The sequence below is a fragment of the Mustela nigripes genome, chromosome 3 (genome assembly GCF_022355385.1).
Source record: "Mustela nigripes isolate SB6536 chromosome 3, MUSNIG.SB6536, whole genome shotgun sequence".
NCBI lineage: Eukaryota > Metazoa > Chordata > Mammalia > Carnivora > Mustelidae > Mustela > Mustela nigripes.
The window spans coordinates 168,566,839-168,588,163 of NC_081559.1; the positions used below are offsets into that span (position 1 = coordinate 168,566,839).

General features: G+C 41.2%; 1 protein-coding gene across 1 annotated transcript; it reads right to left on the minus strand.

The window, feature by feature from the left end:
- Positions 1 to 7,362: 7,362 nt before the first annotated feature.
- On the minus strand, positions 7,363 to 8,983 carry LOC132013241 (sentrin-specific protease 2-like). The gene is given in 3 exon segments (XM_059392942.1): positions 7,363 to 8,044; positions 8,047 to 8,862; positions 8,897 to 8,983. Coding segments are annotated over 2 exon segments (1,410 nt in total). The 5' UTR covers positions 8,843 to 8,862; positions 8,897 to 8,983; the 3' UTR covers positions 7,363 to 7,430.
- Between the last annotated feature and the right edge of the window lie 12,342 nt (positions 8,984 to 21,325).

Here is a 21,325-nt window from a genome sequence, read left to right on the forward strand (position 1 = left end):
GACCCAAGCTAAGGACAGACGCTTAATGACCCAGGCGTCCAGTTTCACCTATTCTAAACATTTTGCATTCATGAGGTACATTTATTACAACTGATGAACCAATATTGATATGATATCTTTCCCAAAGTCCATAGTTCACATTAGGATTCATTTTTTGTGTTGTACAGTTCTATGGCTTTCCCAGCTAGAAGAGTCTTGAAGATGATGATTCCCAGAACCATCATAGTGCTTGGTATATTGTAGTTCATAAAAATACTTACTGAATGGGGGCGCCTGGGTGGCTCAGTGGGTTAAGCCGCTGCCTTCGGCTCAGGTCATGATCTCAGAGTCCTGGGATCGAGTCCCACATTGAGCTCTCTGCTCAGCAGGGTGCCTGCTTCCTCCTCTCTCTCTGCCTGCCTTTCTGCCTACTTGTGATCTCTCTCTGTCAAATAAATAAATAAAAATCTTTAAAAAAAAATACTTACTGAATGAATGAATACAAACAAACCAAAATCTAGAGTAAAGGAAAATCCAGATTCAATGGACATGTATCATTCTGGGCTTATCCAAATCTCTTTTGTTTACCTGCTCCACATTTTGGAAGCTCCCCCACACTGTGAATCTCCATATAATACAAACTTAATTTCCCCCCCTACTAGCCTCTAAGGTGCAAATGTGTGATAGATGTTCAGCTAATAAATATGCTTGTGTAAAACTTCAGCTCAGAACTAAGCTATGGAAGACATAGAAGAGGTTCTAAATATTTGCTCTGATGGTTTAAGTGGCAGGAGAGGCATTAAGGGTATGGGATGGGTTGTAGCAATAGTCCCCCATAGCAAGCAGGTACTTTGGTGTCCTGAGAAGTGACCTTTAGCCTACATACTGCCCCTCCTACTGTTCCAGTGACTCTGAGATTTTTCTGTAGTCCTTAGTAAATCTCTTTCTCTTTCAGCCAGTTGGAGTGGATTCTGTTGTCTGCAACAGGGAAAGAACATATATCATGAAGGAGGACTATGATGTATAAAATGTTTGTTTAGATAAAGAAGAGAGTACACCTGATTTTGTCCTAAATGGTGGGTAATATTTGAGTTTGACAAAATGCGGAAAAAGCAGTCCAGGTGAAGCAAGGACATGTAAGCAGGAATGTGCAAAGCGCATGTGGGGACCATGAGTAGTCTCATTTGGCCAGAGTAGCACAGAGGAGAAAAAGCTGGAGAAGAAAATCAAAAGACGGGTTTGGACCAGATTTGTAAGGTATTGAGTGGCAGAGTAAGAACTTCAGTCTGAAATAAATTAATCAGTTAGCTCACCGTGTATGACCTGGAAGCCAGCAATTTCTCAATTGTTTAGGATTACCCTTCCATATCACATCAAGGAGGATGAAAATCTTAGCCATGCCTGGTTTTTCTGTTATAAATATCTCTCTACCTGACCATATAACAGAGAACCATAAACTCAGAACCACCAAACTCAGCCTACCACCATCTTTTTTTAGGGAATTTGTTCAGTTTATTTCTAATGCACTTGAGTGTGACTGTCTTTCGGAGGGATTTGAGCTCTCCAGTGTGGCCTAGATCCAACCTTCCCTACTGTTGTGTACCTGGCCGTATCATATACTTAATTTGGAATTGCAATGATGGCTCCAATTCTGGAATTCCTTGCCCTAATTAATGTCATTTAAACATTTGTGAGAGAATAAATCCTGCATGTCAGTTTACCTTTGCTTAGGCAAAAATTATATGCCCAAAATCTAACACAGTGCAGCCACCCAACACATACTTTTTGAAAGAATGAATTGATTTGACTTTTGAATAGACTTTGGGTCTGGATTAACTTCTTTAGAAGTGGTCAGATTTGCATAGGAGCTATCAGAGCCTGGTCTACTGATGGTTGAGATGCTTCTAATATGGTTGGTGGATATCCCATCCAGACATCCCGATCTTTGAAACTTACACCATTACCTTTTGTATTGAAGAGACCTCCTGTGAAGTGAGGAAGATAACATGTAATGTGTCCAAACGTTCCCTCTTTGCCTGCAAAGTGGTATTTCATATGATCTTACTGAATTTTAGCAAGAACTCTATTTAGTATGTACTAATGCACCCATTTTATACCGGATGAAACTGAAGTTCAGAGATACGGAGGGATTTCTCAGCTCACACAATCACTAAGCAGACAAATCGGACTTTAAACACAAATCTTTTGTTTTATCCCCAAGGATAGTTTGGTTCCTCTTGTTTTCTGATTAATTAGGAATAGATCTACTCAGCTGCTTACAAGAGGATGCATCCGAAGTGTTACCTGACCTGTTGAGATGGACTCGAGTGTGTGCGGTAGAGTAGATCCATCCAGCCATTCACCTTCCATCTCCCCCTTCTGTGTGTCCATCACACAGACAAGGGAGCTGAGAATCCGTCTCTCAACTTCTACTTCTCTCAGCCTTCACATCTGCCGACTTCTTTCCTATTTTCAGATTCCAAAGATATTTCTAAGTACTTGCTTCTGTCCTACAGAAGTTTAGATACCAAATATTATGTGGAGGGTCAAGAGAGAGAGCCCAGAAGTAGTTTCTTCCAGGCTTTATCCCTTCTAGGGCTCTCTTTCAGCCTCTCACAGAAGAGAGCTGATGTAAAAAGAAAATACAGAAAAAACACAGAAATGTCTTCACTACTTGGTTTTGAATAACCTACGGGGATTAGTATCCAACCATATTCTAGAAAAAGCCAGTGTTGCAATAGTTACTTGAAAGCCTGAATCACATACACATGTAAATTGTGAATTCAGTCCCACAGTTGTCCCCATCATTCGGGTTTTCTTTTTAGAACACGGATATTGCCCATTAAGAAAAGCCCTTTCATCCACGGGAAAGCAGGAACTCAGAATATGTCTGTTTAAAAAATATTCTGGACCAATATTACTATGTTAATGCCTATGTCTTGATTACAATAATATACCTTAACTTAAACTCAGTCAGCATTTCTACTCTCAAAGAATTTCTTTGACTCCATCAGCCTGTTTTAATCTTTTACCCATACAATTTCTCCTAAATTGGGTCATGGGTGGCTGCCTAAATACATCTTCAGGTCAAATGAATGTTCTTTTAGGCTTTTCTTAAATGCAATATATTCTTAAATTATATTGCATTAAAATAAATATATTCTTAGATATATTGTTTCTGTATATTTAAACTACTACTTTAAGAAACAGAATAAAAACACTAAATGCTGGGAACTAGATCCTTTTTTTTTTTTTCCAAAGATTTCATTTATTTGACAGAGAGAGAGATCATAAGTAGGCAGAGAGACAGGCAGAGAGAGGGGGAAGCAGGCTTCCCACTGAGCAGAGAGCCCGATGTGGGGCTCCATCCCAGGATGCTGAGATCATAACCTGAGCCAAACGCAGAGGCTTAACCCACTGAGCCACCCAGGCGCCCCTGGGAACTGGATTCCTAAAAGGACTTGGAAGTCCATGCTGGGTTACTTTAGACAGACCCGCTGGGACTAGAGAAGAGGATGCAAAGACCTGCCTGTCACATAGCCTCATTTATGACTAGTCACGTTCAGGTGATGGGCTTTTCGATGGGGCCATTTCAGAAATATTGTCTTGTGAAATTGGGCAGAGTATTTACCAGAATCTCATAGAATATTCTTGAAGATGAGCTAAAGGCTGAATCTGAAGGAAAAAATACATGGTTGATAGAACAACTGTGCTCCAGAGGGGAACACTGGAGACTTTTTTTTTTTTCCTATCTTTTAACTCAGCTGCATCTCACACGGTAAGACCGTGTTTTACCAGCAAAATTTCCTACTAAATCCTAAAGGGCAGATATATACTTCATTACCATTGTTTCACTTCATCGTACATGAAGAGACAAGATTTGATCCTTCAGAAACTATCTATGAAGCAGGGTGATCTGTCAAAATATCTCTGGTTTATTTTGGTTTTTTTTTTTCACCAAAACAGTCTATCTGGGCCATGTGTGTATCAACGGGACCTTGCAGCTGCCCTGTTACAGACGGGTGCTCTTGAACCCACACCTCAAGTACACAGAATGACCCTGTTTTACATCTCCCCAGAGCTTCACAAAAAGAAACATCCTTCAAACAGGCTGATCCATCTCACAACGACAACTTTTTTACCTTTTGTTTAAAAATTAAGTAAACTCTGTGCCCTGCGTGGGGCTTGAACCCCTCACCCTGAGGTTAAGAGTCACATGCTCCTCTGAGGGACCCCAAACACAACTTTTTAAACCACCCTTGGTGCCTCCTGCCGAGCAGGCACTGGGGTCAGTACTGCACAAACAGGCTTTCGTTTTATCTTCCCGCTGTCCAGGGAGTTAAGTATTATGTCTTCTAAAATGTTGAAAGTGTGGCACAGGCAGATTTCAATTGTATGAACCGAGGGGCAGAGTTGAGTAGCTGGACACGGTGAATGACCCACCGTGTACGTTTAAGCATGAAGCTACCGCTGCCCAGGAAACCAAGGGACGCCTCGAAGATTCCCCTCGGGCAAGGCAAGAACAGCCGCTGACAGGGCAGCAGAACAGGCAGGTGCATTAGAGAGCCTTCCAGATGAGTCACGCTGTGTTAGATAGGACTCTTTTTGGGATTTGTGATGTTGGTCAAGCTCCAAAGGCCATTAGCAGCCGGCTCCAGATCATCTGTGCAGAACCAGCCCAGAAACTCTGCCTCCAGTTTTGTGATGCTTGGGCCATCGCTTGTCTCCAGGCTACGCGGGCAAGACGAGTGTGAGGCAGCTGGTGTGAAATCAACAGGGATGATTCTTCAGAAGACAGCTGCGAGGCTGTTGCCAGACTTCGCCGCCACTGCCCTGTTCAAGCCCTGCCAAGCTGACTTCAAAGGAACCAGTTCAAAAATCTTGTCATAATTGTCAGAAAAATCAAAGCCTGAAGGTAAGACGCTGGCCAGGGACACCCAGCCTACAGTGAAGTGGGCTTTCTGGAGCTGTCTACACTCTCCCAGCAGTGGGGCGGCTGTGGATTTGAACTCCTGGGAGCTCCTGAGGAGTGTGCTGATACCAGCTAAGGCACAGAGCTGTCAACCTCTGAAGCAATTGCCCACGTCAAGGGGACTGCTGGGGGTCCTCTAGAGGGGGGAGGAGGTCACCTCCAGGTACCCACAAAAATGCCAATCAGTAAAGCATGGTGAAGTGTCAAGGTGCCTGGGGAGCTCAGTCGATTAAGCATCCAACTCTTGGTTTCAGCTCAGGTATGATCTCAGGATTGTGAGATCCAGCCCCTTCTCTGGGGTCAGTGGGGATTCTGCTACCCCTCTCCCTCTTCCCCACCCCCCCCCCCCCCCCCCCCGCATGCTCCCACACTCTCTAAAAAAAAAAAAAAAAAATCAAAAAAAAAAAAAAAAAAGAATGGTTAGGAGTCTGACATCCCAGAGGGCAAAAAGATGGGTGAAAATGTACCCATCAAACACTCTGTCCCTTCTTCCCCCCAACCCCATGTCACAGCCCTTCCGCTTCCTGTCTAGCCTCTGATGCAGATTTATAAATGGGGAGAAAAAGCAGCCAGGCAGTTTTGGGGAAGGAAGGAGAAGCAGCTAACCGTGCCCTCTCCTCCACTGCAGGTTGCTGGCCTGGGTTGAGCCCAAGGAGTGGGTTGGAGTACACAAGTTTTAAATTGGAGGAGGGCTTAGGGTTCTAACATTAGGTTCGATCAAGAGTTTATTGTCTTAAAAATTAAGACTTTTTGGGTTACCATCTAAAATGTGCAGAGAATCTATGGAATCTAGGTAAAACTTCATTCAAGAACAGGGTAGAAACAAACCAACAGAGTGGATTGGCAGATGCCATAGTGTGGAAAAGGAAATAATGATAAAATGCACCCCTAGGAATTATAACTTATTTTAGAAACTGGCTAAAATTGGAACAAATCCCCGATCAGTTCTTCATATACCAAGACCCCAGCTCTGCTCTTAGTTACCTGGCCAGTCCCCGTATCCACTAGATTTGGCTCTTAACTCTGCCTTACTCCATGCCTTGTATTTTATAGTCTCTTACATTTTCTTGATTTCTACCTTTGGTCTTCTGGCTCTTTCTCTGTCCCTGCTACTTCAGTTACCTGATTCTCTTCATCTCAGGGTCATGAGATGACCCAAATCCATTATTCTCATTATGATCCATACCTAGGGGTGAGTCTAGTTCCTGGTCTTAACTCCTTTAATTTTTTTTTTTTCAGGTTCTGCCAGACAACCTTTATTACATCAGAAAAGCAACACTAGGCACTAGATCTTGCAAAATAGGTTCTGACCAACTCTAAACTTTCTGAAATTAAAAATGCGTAACCACTGTAAAGTTTTTAATGAACAAAAAAGTTAAATACAAACTTTCATATGCAAAATAGATTATTGTATAACTGGCAGCCTCAGAGCCCAAGTACTAAATTTTCTTCCAAATTTCAGTGGGGATGGAATGGGGGGGAGGGGAATGTAAATCCTAATGAGTATAAAACTTAATTTCAGCTTTATATATAGAAAAGAAAACTTTGAGGAAAAATAGCTTTTACAGTGAATAGTATCTTTTGAAATCAACGGCCCAGGCCAGCCCTTACAATTCTGAGGTTTATACTCAACCAGATCTAGGATGAAAATGAAGATTTCGGGTTTACAGTTACTTCAAATCCAGTTTCAAGAGTAGCCAAGTCACCTCATTTCCAGAAAGCGCGGTCTCTTTAGGATGACCACAACACTCTTCTGAAGACGTGTGGAGAGCCACAGTTCCACTTTTCCATGCCCCCACGCCAGTGCTGTCGTGTCAGGCGTGCTCTGGAAGGCGGCCGAAGCCCTCGGCCACATCGCTTCTCCCGGCATCGTCAAGCCTCCAACATAAGAAGATCTCTAGATTCGAGTTGGCAGTCTCTGCTCCAGCCTTAGAGAAGTTCATTAACACTTCCTTCCTCCCCACCTCCCTGATTGCCTTCCTGATCTTCAGCTGGGAGTGGAGCTTGATTACCACTCCTTCAAAAATAAATAGTTCAGGTAATTCAGAGTTAACTGAAAGAGCAGCAGCACATAGCCACAGCCCATTATGTCTGCTAATGAGTGAGCGAATGAACACACGTGAACAAACAACGAAAGACAAATCATAGAATAAATCCTGCATTTCCCACATTCACAGGGGAAAAAAAAATCATAAAAAAAAAGTTATTAATTAGCGTTTGTTCTTGTGTGGGTTGAACAGTCCAGGCTCTGAGCAGGCACAGGCTCACACATGGGGTTGCAGGCAGAACCTCCACACAGCACGTCAGGACCAGGGTGCGGGAGACGCCGGCGCGCACGCCCGACAGCTCAGTACCTGTGAGACAACAGAGGTGATGCAGGGACTTCTGAACCCACGATGCATGAGTGCATGAGGTATATGGAAACATCAGTCCTCCGTGACAGAACCATCAGCAGCTCCAGGGACTGGGCGGGGCATTCTCACAGCAACTGCTGATGAAGGATTTCCCATACCATCTTCTTCCGGAAGAGAGCCATCTGGTGCTGAGTAAATGTGATAGGTTTGTCCCTAGAGATATAATCTGCATATTTACAAGTAAACATTCCACAATCACTCCCATTCAACTGTTGAGGAATCTCATGTGGCTTCATGCTGTAGTGGGTCCACTCTAAAAGATTCAGATCAATATTTCTTTTGGTCTTACTTTCATCCTGTAAATACTGAAGGAGAATCTCACAGATCCTGTGGCCCTTTTGTCCCATAGAATCCAGATATTTAAGACACCTTTTTCTTAGGTCTATCACCACCAGGCTCCAGTGTACCTCCCGATGAATAGGCACCAGAATAAGTTCCTGTTCAAAGAGATTGACCCCTTTGGTCCATCTTTTCACTGCCTGGTAACCATCAGACTTTAATTTGGGATAGAAAAAAGTACTGAATAGATGAAGTGCTGGATACCCTTGCTTTTTGTTTCTTTCCACCAGAAGATTCATGTAAAAATTAATGACTTCATCATTGAGCCAGTGATAGTTCTTCAAGGTCTGGATGTCACCTCGAGTGATTCGCAGCTTGAAAGCGCTACTTAGGGCATTACTAGGGCATTACTGATTTCCCTTTCCATGTCCTCTGTAAGTTCAAGAAGATCATCCATCCTTTTATCCCTCTCTTTGCCTGAGCAATGTTTTTCTTTTGTCTCAAGTATTGACATTTTCCTCCTGAGTAAGCCATTGCTCCCACTGCCCAGGCGGAGTCGGGCTGACACCTCTTCGGATAGGTCAGGTTCCAGCTGGTGTCCCCTCCTACCTTCATTTTCAAGTCTGATTCCAACTGTCCTTTCTGTATCAGAAATTTTCCCCTTTGAACAACACCTCTTCTCAGTTCTTACTGAGCATAAAGGTCCCCTTGTTTCAACAACTCTGTATTGTTTTGGAACAAACTGAGTTGTTCTGACTCCGTGACTTTGCTCGTCCCCCCAGCCTTTGGTCTTTAATGCATCCATCTGACTTCTTTGAGAGCTGTGGTAAGTAGGAGCTACCGGAGGAACAGAGTTTCCATGACCACCTTCTTTAAGTCGCTCCAATAACCTTCGGTATTTCTCTCTTTCCTCTTTTTGAACACCCTCTTCCACAGTACAGTGGGGACACCTCAGACCCTTGCCACCCTCTTCAGAAATCATCTCTGTTACAACCTGTTCCTGAGGCTTCCAGGTTAAGGAACTCTCTGAAGGGCCTTTGCTATGACGACGGCCACCTGGTCTTCTGTTATACCCCTCTGAGTTCAAAGTAAAACCAAAGGAAGGCAGGACTCTGCGGGGCTGATCTCGGGTTACAGTCACTCTGATCTTTGGATAGTCACTTATTCCATTAGGAGATTTATTACCCAGTTTCAGCATGTTGTTCCAGGATCCAGAACCTGTCAGTTCACAAGATGAACAGTTCGAAAATACCTCTCCTGAAGGGGCCACATTCCGTGTTCCATTACAAGCAGAAGTTACCATGGGTTTTGTGGTCAGCTGGAATGGGAATCCAAATAAGCTGGCAGCATTGTAGAGACTGGTTTTGACTTGGTGAATGAAATAATCTAATCTTGGTCTTTTGGCTGGTATTTCATCAGGGTCCACTGTAGAAAACAAAGTGCTGTTCGAGCGCCGCCTCTTCAGGAGGGCCCGGGTTGGGGGCCACTCCTTTAATTTTCTTATGTCCTGAAAAATTCAATAACTGGATTATTCTCAGACATGATCAGAGAAACAACATTCAAGTGATAAAATATAAAATGGCCAAACCACCAGGGATTCCTGAAGAATCATTTTCTAATATATTTTCCCACTTTTTTTTTCACTAATGTGTTAGTCCATTTTTACCATGAAAAGAGTTCCCTCTGCATCTTCAAATAAACAAATGTTTGCCATTTACTAACTTCTTTAATGGGCTAACACTTTCATATAATCATTTCTAACCCTCACAATACCATCTTGCTCAAGCAGGCATTATTTTGCTTGTCATACAGATAAGGAAGTGGACTCAGAGAGTTTTTATCACTGGGCTAGTTCATGACAGAACTAGAATTCAATTCCATATTTTACTGATCCAGAAGGAACTAGAATTTGGCAAAATGTTGATTTAGAAGTAATATGTAACAGATGTTGGGAGAATTGTGGTGAGATTTCAAAAGCCATGTTTTGGGATTCATAAAGAATAATTCAAAATATTAACTGAGAAGTGAGTTGGATAAAGACAGGCAGAGGGAGAGAACTTGCCTTTGGCTTAGATCCCAGCGGTAGAAACTGCCAAACACTATAAATTAAAGCCAGTGCTTGAACTCGTTGCTGGGTACAGACAAATATCCGTTGTGGAGCACCAACAGAGGGATGGACCCCGCTGAACTTAAGCGTGTGTTGCTGTGGTTGGCACCAGTTGGAATTTCAAGATTCATTCTCTGACTGCACATGGCAGGGTACACAGTCAAAGACTTCCACTCCAATCTCAAACTGAGTGCTTGTGGCTGATAAGCAAAGGGAGCTTTGAAAGCAGATAAGCAGCAGGGTTTTGCTTGCTTCTCCCACAGGGCTTGCTGCTTCAGCCATGTGATCGCACTCCACCTCAGGGCCTGGCTGGGGAAAGCTAGAGTGGCCATTTTGTGCAGACAGAGAATTTCGTAGAATACATGAGCCTTCTCAATGTCACTTGTCATGTTTCTCTGTGATACCCATAGTGGGAGCTTACTGAAAAGTAGCATTTTCTGCTCTGGCTGTGATTATGGTATCGTGTGATGTAGGTGGGAAAGGATATTCAGGAGTCCAGCGATAAATTTGCAAGTTGTTTCCATGGCTACCAAACTTTTGTGATCCTGGATATAAATCCTGCTGCAACAAATCTGTTTACCCATGATTTTTATAATCAGCGACACTTTTAACTCGATACTATATTTCAGATATCGATTCAGAAGATATTTACAAGGCACATAACATGAGCCAAGAACCAGGCTCTGAGAGTCCAGAGGTGAGCAGAATAGACACAAGTCCTGAACCTCCCAGCCACCTTTCTGACTGGCAGATAGAATTTACCAGAATACTAGTCCACTATGGATTCTGCCTGGTAATACTATGAACAGTAAAATTAAATAATTAAATTTGAACAACAAAATAAAATAGTACTGGATCATAGCCCAAAGTACAAAGTAAATACCCATACCCTCAGTCCATTCGGACATGAATAAATGATTCAATAACTAAACAGATGGGGAGAATTGGCAAATATCCCATGAAGAAGAATTCCAGATAAATTATGTAGGATATTCCACCTTCAAGGAGATGGAACATAACACCCCCTCTACTAAGTATGGACTGCTCATAGTGACTTCCTTCCAAAGAATGTAGTATGGAAAGGGGATTTTTTTAAAAAAGTAACTTTACTGCATGAGCCAGTGATCAAGGTTAACGTCAGCAAGGATAGTTCACATTGATGGTGTGTACCTTTGATATGATGTGATAAAGGTGGTTCTTCACCTCTGTGGTCCTCCTCCCCCAAACACGTGACCCCAATCTAATCACAACACATTCCCAAATTCCAATAGAGAAACAGTTTACAAAATGCTCAGTACTTCCTAAAATTGTCAAGGTCATCAAAAACAAGCAAAGTCTGAGAAATTGTCACTGTCAGAAGGAACTTGAAGACTCATGATGGCTAAATGTTATGTGGAACTATGATGAGATCCTAGCAAGGAACAAGAAAAAGGGCATGACCTAAAAACTAAGAAAAGATGAAACAAGTATGGACTTTATAAAGTTAATTATAATGTATTGATATTGGTTCGTTAATTGTAACAAATGTACCATACTGACGTAAAATGTTAATAATAGGAGAAACTGGGAGCTGCATGTATTACCTTCACAATTTTTAGAAATAAAACTGTTATAAAATGAAATGCTTATTTTTTTAAGAAAATAGTTACTTCAGTTCCTCTTACAGCTTCTAAGTTAATTTCATATCCATAAGCATATTTTAACTTCATCAATTCAATAAAGAACAGACCCCTCTATTGTGCTAAGTACTCTTTGTGACACACGGAAATTGTCCTTAATCCTAAGAGGTGTATAATCTAGCACTGAACATAGATAGGGGTATTAGCCTGGCTTGTATTATTATGCCCATTTTATACGGAGGTGGGCAGTAGCCTAGAGAGATTGAGATTTGTCAAATCTATGTAATTTTTGAGAGTCAGAGCAAGAACTCAATAGTAGGTTCTAACAATAGATTTATTTCTTTTTCCATTAAGTTAAATTTATAACTGAAAGTAATGCTATTTTACCTAAGAGACTCCAACATAACATGGATTCCCAAGACCAGGCTAACATGGGTGCCAGTATATAAAGATAAGAAAATGTGTTTTATTTCGTGTCATTGTTCCCTGAGGAATTGAGTATGCTCTATCAGCTTCAGACCTCCTGGAGTTCCTATCCCCAAAACTCCTTAATTGATATAAAATAAAAAGACTTGATTTTAGTATAATACTCTATGGGCTGTATATCCCAGTCCTTTAGTCAAATGACTTTGTACCAAGTTGAATTCAGATAGCATATGTTCTGGAATTCCTTCTTTTCAGAAGTGCACATGCTTCAATTCCAAGTGCTTACTTACAATGATAGCAAAGCAGAGTAACACAGTGGAAATATCACTGGTTCAGACTTAGAAGACATAGATTCAAATCCTAGCTTGGACACTGTCTTGTTTCAGTATTTTGATCGAGTTATATACATACCCTTTCTGAGTAATAATTTCTTCATCTGTAAAATAAAGAGAGAATAATATCACTTAAATATCTCTTAAAATGAAGAGAATAATATCATTTACTTAGAGGCTTTTGAAGTATTGAATAAATGTATATGTGTGACCACTGAGTACAAAACCTGATGCAAAAAAGTGGTTCAATAAACATTATTGTTAGAAACTTGCTAGGGGTGAGCTACATGAGGGGAGAGCAGAGAAAGAAAGGCAATGAGATAAAGATGAGAAAGTTCGCATTATAGAATTGTCCCGAGAAATGGTCATCAGACATAGAGAATTTAAACAATTATGAAAAAAGAAAATAACAGGGTGATTTCAATCAACATGGATCTCTTGACCCATTGGGTCAAGAGGTATTGAGATTCTATGAATTTGAGGCCTGGAAGATAATCCTAAATGCTCGAGCATATTTCTGTCAAAACAAGAGCAAATAATTTCTTCTTTATGTCTGACAACTTGGCAAATCACATAATCCAATGTGCTAATCTAGAGGATGAGCCTTTTTATTAATAGCTTTTGGTCCCATGCCAGCTCAATATTCACAACTACGCCCAACAGTCGTGCCAGAAGGTTGTACAAGCTCTTTCATTACATTAAATGTAATTAAACCCAGGCTTTTTACATTATAAATGGTGCCTCCATATGTTCCTTAAAACTAAAATGTACAGAGAGGATTAAATCCCACGTATCTGGTTCATAGTGAAGGTTCTCCAGACACTGGCTTTGCAGCCACCAACTCCTCCCTCTGGATCCTGTGTGTGAGGAAGATGGTCAGCCGTGGCACAGGACTTGTAGGGCGCCCCTCTTCTTGCAGAGGATGGAAGAGAAAGCGTCCAAAGGCTGTTGCCTTGCCTCTGCGTCCCCAGTACTTTTCCCTCTGACCTTCAGCATTTGCAGCATAATGTTTGGACTGAATTTTTTCTGTTTGGAAGTAGCTGCTTTTCATTTAAATGTTGAATTTGTTTTCTGTAGGCAAGTTTTAAAGCCCTGGGCCATGAACATTTTCAAAATAAATCAGCTCAATAATAAACATGCATCATTCCCATTATAGGTAATGATCTGTGTGGCTTTGGGCTGCCAAGTTGGGTCCCAGATCAATCCCCAGAACTGTTGTGAAGGCCTAATATGTATAGAGGCATTACTGGTGCTGATTCCAGCCATATGAGGTCACTGTTTCAATCTCCCTGACAGCAACTTCATTGGCAGGACAAAGTGTACAAGGATTGCCAAAGCTAACATATCAGGTAGCTGGGCCTCCAAACAGATGTGTTCCCATTTCCTGTTATTCTCCCTTTGACTTACATTGGCAATTTCTATATGTGTACCAAGCCAAACTGTGATGCTGAGTTGGATGTGCTCAAAGCCCATTATAGTCCTTGGCCATACATGGCGGAACGTGAGAGTGGAATCTGACCCAAACGAGAGAGTTTGAAGTAGTTGGAAACATTTAAGGGTCTTTATCCCATGGCTGAAATATAAGTTTAATCTTGTCTAGTGTTGTCAGGGGAGCTGAGAGTTGGGGGAGGAAGTAGTGGAAATGAACATTGCCTGTCATTTGCCTCTCCTTAATTTTTGCCAAGTCCTAGACTGAGATTTTAGTCAATTCATGTACCAGCTTATTGGCTACATCAAAATTACCTGAAATACATACTAACAATACTGATTTCCTGACCCCACAGCAAACCTATAAAATCAGACTTTCCAGTAGTGGGACTCGGGAATCTACATGTTTTTAACCTTCAGATCAACAATCAGGTTTGGGGGTTCACTAACAAGGTTCTCTTTCACCCAACACCTTTTTAGGGTGTCTGAACTTGGGTCAGACTATCACTGATCTGGATCTTTTTTATCCACAGCAGAGTAAACAGTACCATAGTATTTTACATCTTTCCAGTTTGTCCCAGAACTGATATCGACTCCTGGAGAAGGCACAGGGCTAGATGGGAAATGGAGGAACCCAGCATCGAGCACCTGTTATGCAGTAGTTACATGGGATGTCAAGTGTTCTGTGTGTAGAGCATGGGAAAAAAATTGTTTGTAGTGTAAAATTCTTTTCTACCTTCTAAAGAAGATATACCACAGGAGGGCCTCCTGTGGACTGAAAAGAATGATGTTTGGAGGGAATGGATAAAAGTTAAATGGAACTGTACGAGAAAGGCAGCAAGAAGGAGTGAACAGAGGCATTGGGTGCAAGAAGGGGAGACTAGCCAGGAAGAGCAGGCCCTGGGGAATAAGGAGGAAAGAGATCTGAAACTGAGAACTGATCTGTGTGTGGTGAGAGCGCAGACCATGCTAACAAAAACCATCTCCATGTAGCGGCTTAAATGAGATCACTTATTTTGCTAGCATTTAATAGTTCAAGGATGGATAGTTGGGAACCCTAAACTTCTAATGTTGTTCATCAGGATTCTTTAGACCACAGGAAATGGAAAAGAGTACAAGATGAGCATCTTTAACTCTGCAAAGATGATGGGGCAGTTGCACACATCATTGTTCGTACCCCATGGACCTGACTTGGTTCCTTGGTCACACCTGGATGCAAAGAAGCTAGAATATGTCATCTCTAGCTGGGCAGCCATGTTCTTAACTAAAATTTGGAGATTTCTGTTGCTAAAAGGAAAAGAAGGGCTGTGTATATAAATGGATATAGTGACACACTTCGCAGTCTCTGCCCACTCGACAAGAGATAGCTAATTGCTTCGGGTGGGAAATGCTATATCCTGTGCTGTGTGAATGCTCGCCTCTAGCTTCCCCCCAATATATTTAGTAAAATACACATTGTTCACCATTTGGAGTCGTTTCTTTCTAGTAAATGTAAGCAGCCAAGTTCTGCTTCATAGTTGACACACTGGTGAACATGGAAGCTCTGCCCAGGGATAGCGACAAGTGCATTGCATTATACGTTGTCTATGTTGTCTTGTTTTATCTTCACAACAGCTTCATTAAGGAGCTATCACCACCTCCTTATTACAAGAGAAAATGGGGGCCCAAAATGCAAACAACAACTGGTAGCCACATGTCTAGGAAGTGAAAAAGTTGGGATTCTAGCCAGAGCGCCTGATTCCAAAGCCCTTGCCCTATAGCCTGGTGCCCACTTCATGTGCTCCCTACTCTATTTCCTGTCTTCAGGAAAGGCGCCTCACTGGGCCCAAGGATGTGGCTTATTTTCCTCTAATATGTTGTACATCTAGTCTCCCCTTTTCTTCCCAGGTGACCAAATCTTCTACAAAGCAAACCCCAATACACCTTAAGCGAATGGTTTTAGATAGGATAAAGACCCATTATTTGGTTCGGAAACTCAACCTTTTGAAAGCTCCTCCCACCCAGAGATTTGACAGTTAACCTTTAAAACATTGTAATTTAGCAAAGTTATAGGGAAAATTGGTAGAAAATTTTCCAGTATCTTTTCAGAGACATTCAAATGTGATGAATCATGACACAGTTATGTGTTGAATTTGTTTCCATAGATAATTAAGAGACACACAGATCATGTCACAGAGGTAAGAAAAATCTAAGGTTTCCATGACTCGCTGCTTCCATTAGTTAAAGAACTACTTTAAAAATAATGAGCATGCTTCCTAGCATGAATAACTTTGTTTCCAGGTTAACATCCTACCCAAAAGGGCATAACATTTCTCTTGACAAATCCAGGGTTCTCCTGCCCATTAAAAACTAGCCATTCCATAAGAAGGCAGACTTGTATTTCACTGATGTACAAAAGTCTTCCATGCACTATTTCCTCTGGTGGAAAAATGCAGGTATTTAATCAAAAGCTGGACATCAAAAGGCATAGACTAGGACTGTAAGGATTAGAAATATATTCAGTGCCGTGATTCTCAACACAGAATTCTGGAAGAAATCTACTCTCACAATGCTTTGCTAAAAAACAGGAAACAGTCTCACTAGGGTCAGGAATTAAGGTTGCAGAAGAAATTATGAGGTGCTCTGCTAGAAATCTTCCCTCTTGGCTCTGTTTGAAAATGTTTGTTTTTCAAAAGACAGATGATTTATTTAGGTGGTGTCAGCATCAGCAACACCCTGCGTGAGGTCTGTGAATACTGATCTCCAAAGAGGGTCCAGAAAAACAATGTTTTTGTGGTCAGAGTTGGAAGTTCCATATTCCATCACACTGAGATACACAAAGTACATGAACACTTTAAGGCTCTACCAAAAAACAAAGAAAGAAACAAACAAAAAAACCCTTAATACTCACCTTTGTTTAATATAGTGTTTCCAAAACTTATTTGACCATAGACTCCTAAGGAAAAAAATGCTATAATATCCTACCTCCCCTCCCAACTTGCAATACACTTTTCCACTTAGCAATCAAAATTATCTTCTATAAAGCACAAATCAAATATGCCACCCTCCCTTTGCTCAACAATGTCCAATGGCTTCACATCAACTCAGCATGGAAATCACAGCTCTGAGCAAGGTCTATAAAGTTCTACATGATCTGGCCTCTCACTTATATCAACATCTGTGTCACATATGCCTCCTGGACCACATTAACTGCTTTGTCATGTCTCAAATATGTCAAGCACTCTTTTGCCTTCTAGGGATCTCCCCACTGTTATTCTTTTTTCTGGACCATTCTTCCCTAGATATCCCTATGCTTTTCTCACCAACCCTATTCCAATCTCCTTTCATATATCATACTATCAGAAGGTTTTTCCCATTTTATGTAACACATCATCTCTAAAATAATAAACTCCTCTATCCTTTAGCCATTTACTACATGATATTATTACCTTATTTCTCACACATGTAAACTGTGTGAGCAGACATGTTTTCTGTTTTATTTGCCTCTTTATCCCCAACAACTATCTCTGACATATAGCAAATACTCAGTAAATAAACAATGAATGAATGAATGAATGAATATCTCACAGGACCAACATCATCCCATGAAATACATCCAGGAATTCTTAGTTCTCATAACAACAACAACAACAACAAAAAAGTAGATTTGATTAATTCAAACAAACAGGAAAAGAAAAAAATGTAAAACCAGTTATTTGGCAGATTAAACCAATCCAGAAAAAAAATGTTCAGGCTTTTTTTACTACATGAAGTTCCAGAGCCATTCCACAAAAATAACTTAATCTCTTTTTTTTGCTGAAATATATGAGGTTCTAATTCCTTAGAGGAGCTTTTCTACTTTTTTATAGACGGGAATTTTTCTGCTCACAAAACTGACCTAAAGTTGTGTGAATTATAACCTGGCTTGATTTCCACTGGAGAATATTCAAAAATTCCATGACCTTCAGTAAGAAAAACTGCAAAGCACTTTTCTGGCACCTGAATTCCACTAAGTAGGGAAAATATTGAATTTGGTTATTTTGCAGTTCCAGAGGTCTTACATCAAGAAATCAAGAAATCTTATATCAAGTGACCCAGTTTCACATTATTTGAATTATGATTCTAATAATCTTATTGTGAAGTTAGAATTCAACTATTATAACCCTTGAAAAAATCAGAAAAGCAATTAAATAGAGGTGTGTTTCCTCGAATATGTCACAAATTGAAAATGCGATATTATTTCCAACCATCATTAACATCATAAAAAATTATTGCCTTCACTTCTTTAAAAAAGTCACTCACTCTTACTGAAGAATTATCTGCTTGAAAGACAAAATAAAGAAACCAGCATTAAAGTTATTACTAAATTCCTCCCACAGAAAGCTCTAACTTCTAGCTGTTACTAAAAAGAAAAACGATTACTATACTCTCGTCCTTGCTTGGTAATAGCTTAGAAGTTGCTTTTTTAAAAACAAGCTTAGGAAAATTTGATGAAGCGCCTCATTTTTCATAATTATGTAAACTATTCATAGTAAACAGGAAAGAGCAACAAACTCTTATGTGGGAGAATGTCATCACCAGCAGAAGCCTTGGTATGAATGAGTGCCTTGGATAGCCTAGCATCCCTCCCAGTCTAAGGACAGAAAAGTAAAAGCGATGAAAAGGAAACAGAATAAAGCAGCAGGGTGCTGACTTAGAAGTTTCAACTGAGACACAGAGAAAGGCTACAAAATAACAATGGCTGACAGTGACCTAAGCCCTAATCTAAGAGCTTTTCACACTTTAACTCTCTTGATAAAGACATGAGGCAGGAACTTCTCTAAACCTCATTCTACAAATGCGGACACTGAGGCACAGAGAGGTTAAGTAACTTGTCCGATGTCTCATGGTATTGTCATGGGGATTCCAATATAAATTCAATATAAACCCAGGTATTCTGATGGAGAGCACAAGCTGAAAACGCCTCATTCAAGACACAGGGAGCTCGAAGGACTGACCTCACCCAGAAGTGTGATTTTATAACACTAAGAAAAAGATCTCATCGACCAAGGAGGGATGAAAGAGAATGCCAATGATGAGGAAAACAATAGCAAGAGAAATAGAGATAAAATTAAATTTCCTTACAACTTGCAGCCCACGGTAAATACCTGAGACATACCTGAGACATGCAGAATGTCCTCAAGGAACTCACAGCAGCCTTAATGCTTTGTTAGAGACTAAAAGCAACCGTAGCTTGACAACAGGCAGACCTCCAGGCTCCTGTAAGTCATCTTTAACTACAGAAATTGCTTTAGAGATTTGCATTATCTCTACCCTTCCACTCCCTCCCCCACCTACTGATTTATAAAAATATGTAATTGGTAGCACCTCACAATAACATGTGCAGCTCTTTCTGCCTTGGGGTCCTGTCCCCATACTGTAATCAACACCTCAAGAATTCTTTCTTGACCACTGTCCTCAGTGACCCTGCATCACCAAAAGACTGCTGGCGAGGAAGAGGATTCTGGCAGGAAGTTTCTTTGGCAAAATCTTTCCTTTGCATCCCAAGCCCTCTTCCTTTGAGAAAGGGTGACAGGTGACTCCAGCCCCCTCAAAACAAGTCTAATGATTAAGAGGGTTAGAGAGGGGGGTTCAGCAAGACTACTCAGAGAAACTTTGTTATTAGGGACACAGCAGACTGAGGTCTGACCTCTTTGTCCCTGAAAGTCTGGAAGGCAGACAGGACGCAGGAGCTGCTTTGATGCTGGGGCTAAGACAAGTTTCCACAGCTTGCCCGAGATGACTACACTTCCCCCTTGAGGCAAGTCAAAGAGTAGATGATTTTTTTTTTTCTTCTTCTGTGAAACAGGTTGGAGAGAGAATTGATTTGGAAAATACAGATATTTGTGTCTCTTTTACTCATGCTGTTCCCCTAGTACTTAAATCAGTGCTTCTTCTAGTGGCTAGAACAGATGGTCAAGGAATATTTAGCTATATTTTGTAAATTATTATTATGTTATTATAAACTATTTATTAGAAATATGGTTTTATAAGCCATTAATATTTAATATAAATACATTAAATAAATAAAGCATTTACTATTTCCTTGATATTTAATAAAGAAATATTTGTTTTTTATTAATACATTGATACTAATTAATACACTAATACATAGTTCACTAATGGAAAAACACCGAGGAAGGAGTGATCAGCCAAAGGAGAGCCACTGCTACATCACAGGAGGTCCAGCTGGAGATCCAGCAAGATTCTTCCTCCAAAATACCCACTCCATTTCTTGTGCAGAGAAAACCCCAGCATTTTAATATAATTTACTTTGAAGTTTCTTGGTAGATGAAGACATTTGTGGGTGTCATGTGATCCACTAATTCCACTCCCGGTCCTCCCATTTTATCCTGGACAAGTCATTCCACTCCCACCACTGCCCTTGCAGGAAAGAGGTCTGAGGAGGGAGGCAAGGATGCACTGGTCGTTTTCCCCAGCGCACGTGGCAGGCTGGGAGGCGAGAGTGAGCACAGGTTTGACGTCAGATCGTCATCTAGGGTTTGATTATCTTTGGAGCCCCTGACTCCCCATTTCTTAGACATCAAGACTGCCTTTGCACTTCGAGGGACTGCAGGGCAAAAGCAGAAATTATAGATCATGCTGGAGCCTTGGGAGAGTGTTGGAGGCCACGGCACGGTTGGAGTCGAGGATCAAACCAGGTCCTGACTTGTGTCTCCTTCCAAGTCTGGACACTTTGACAAGGTTGAGGACGGGAAAGTTGAGTAACATTGTGAAAAGGGTCTGTGCTATGTGTCGTGCACTCGCCTATGTGACTTCCCACACAGTCTCCCTACAGAAGGGAACAACGTGGTCAGGGTCATGAGTTCTTAGTTGGCCCTTGTTGTTCCTGTACCTCCCATAACCCACTCCCTGGTTGATTGTCTTGCTAATGGCTTTAGACGAGACTACCTGGCATCACGAGGTTTGCTTGTAGTTAATGTAAACTTGTTATAGAAACTTGCAGTCATCTGACTAGGTACTGATATATTACTCCTTTTATTGTGGCCTGCCTTATAAACACTGGTAAGATGTGGAATAAATTTGGCACTGTTGGACATCCTCCCCAGTGTCCCTCCTGCCCCCATCTCTTTGTCTCTTAATTCCTTTCACCACCTTCTTACCCTCACATTTCCTGGTCGATTTGTTGCGCCAGCTGCAACAGGAGAGCCATGTCCAGCCTTGTTCAGTGATGTCACATTGACATCATAGCTTGAAATCAGTCATGGTGGGAGAGTTTACACCAAGGAAATTGTCAAGCACTACAGATTAGCCGCTCTGCCTCTCCCCCCAGCCAACAACCGAAAGCTAAATATTAAACAGCGAGCAGCATTCTCCCTATACGCTAGGTGCATGTAGTTTCACAGGGAACTACAATTTTTTTAAGGTACTGATCAACCCAATCTGCTTCAGACACTTTAGAGAATAGAAAGAGGACGTATTCCTAAGTTCATTCTGTGAAGACAGCAACCCAGAGAGCAAAGCCAGACAAAGGCGGGAAAGCAAGCCCATTTCTCTCCCGATCATCAGTGCAAACTATCCTAAACCAAGTACTAACAGTTTTAATTCACTAATACATAAAAGTGGTAATAGTCAATGAATACTTTGGGTACATCCCAAGAATGTACAGCTGGTTCAGTGTTATAAAATCTGCCAATGTAATTTAGCATGTTAACACATTAAAAGAGAAAAGCCATCCGACCTGTTTCATAGACCCAGAAAAAAAGTTAATGAAACCCTCAGTAAATTAC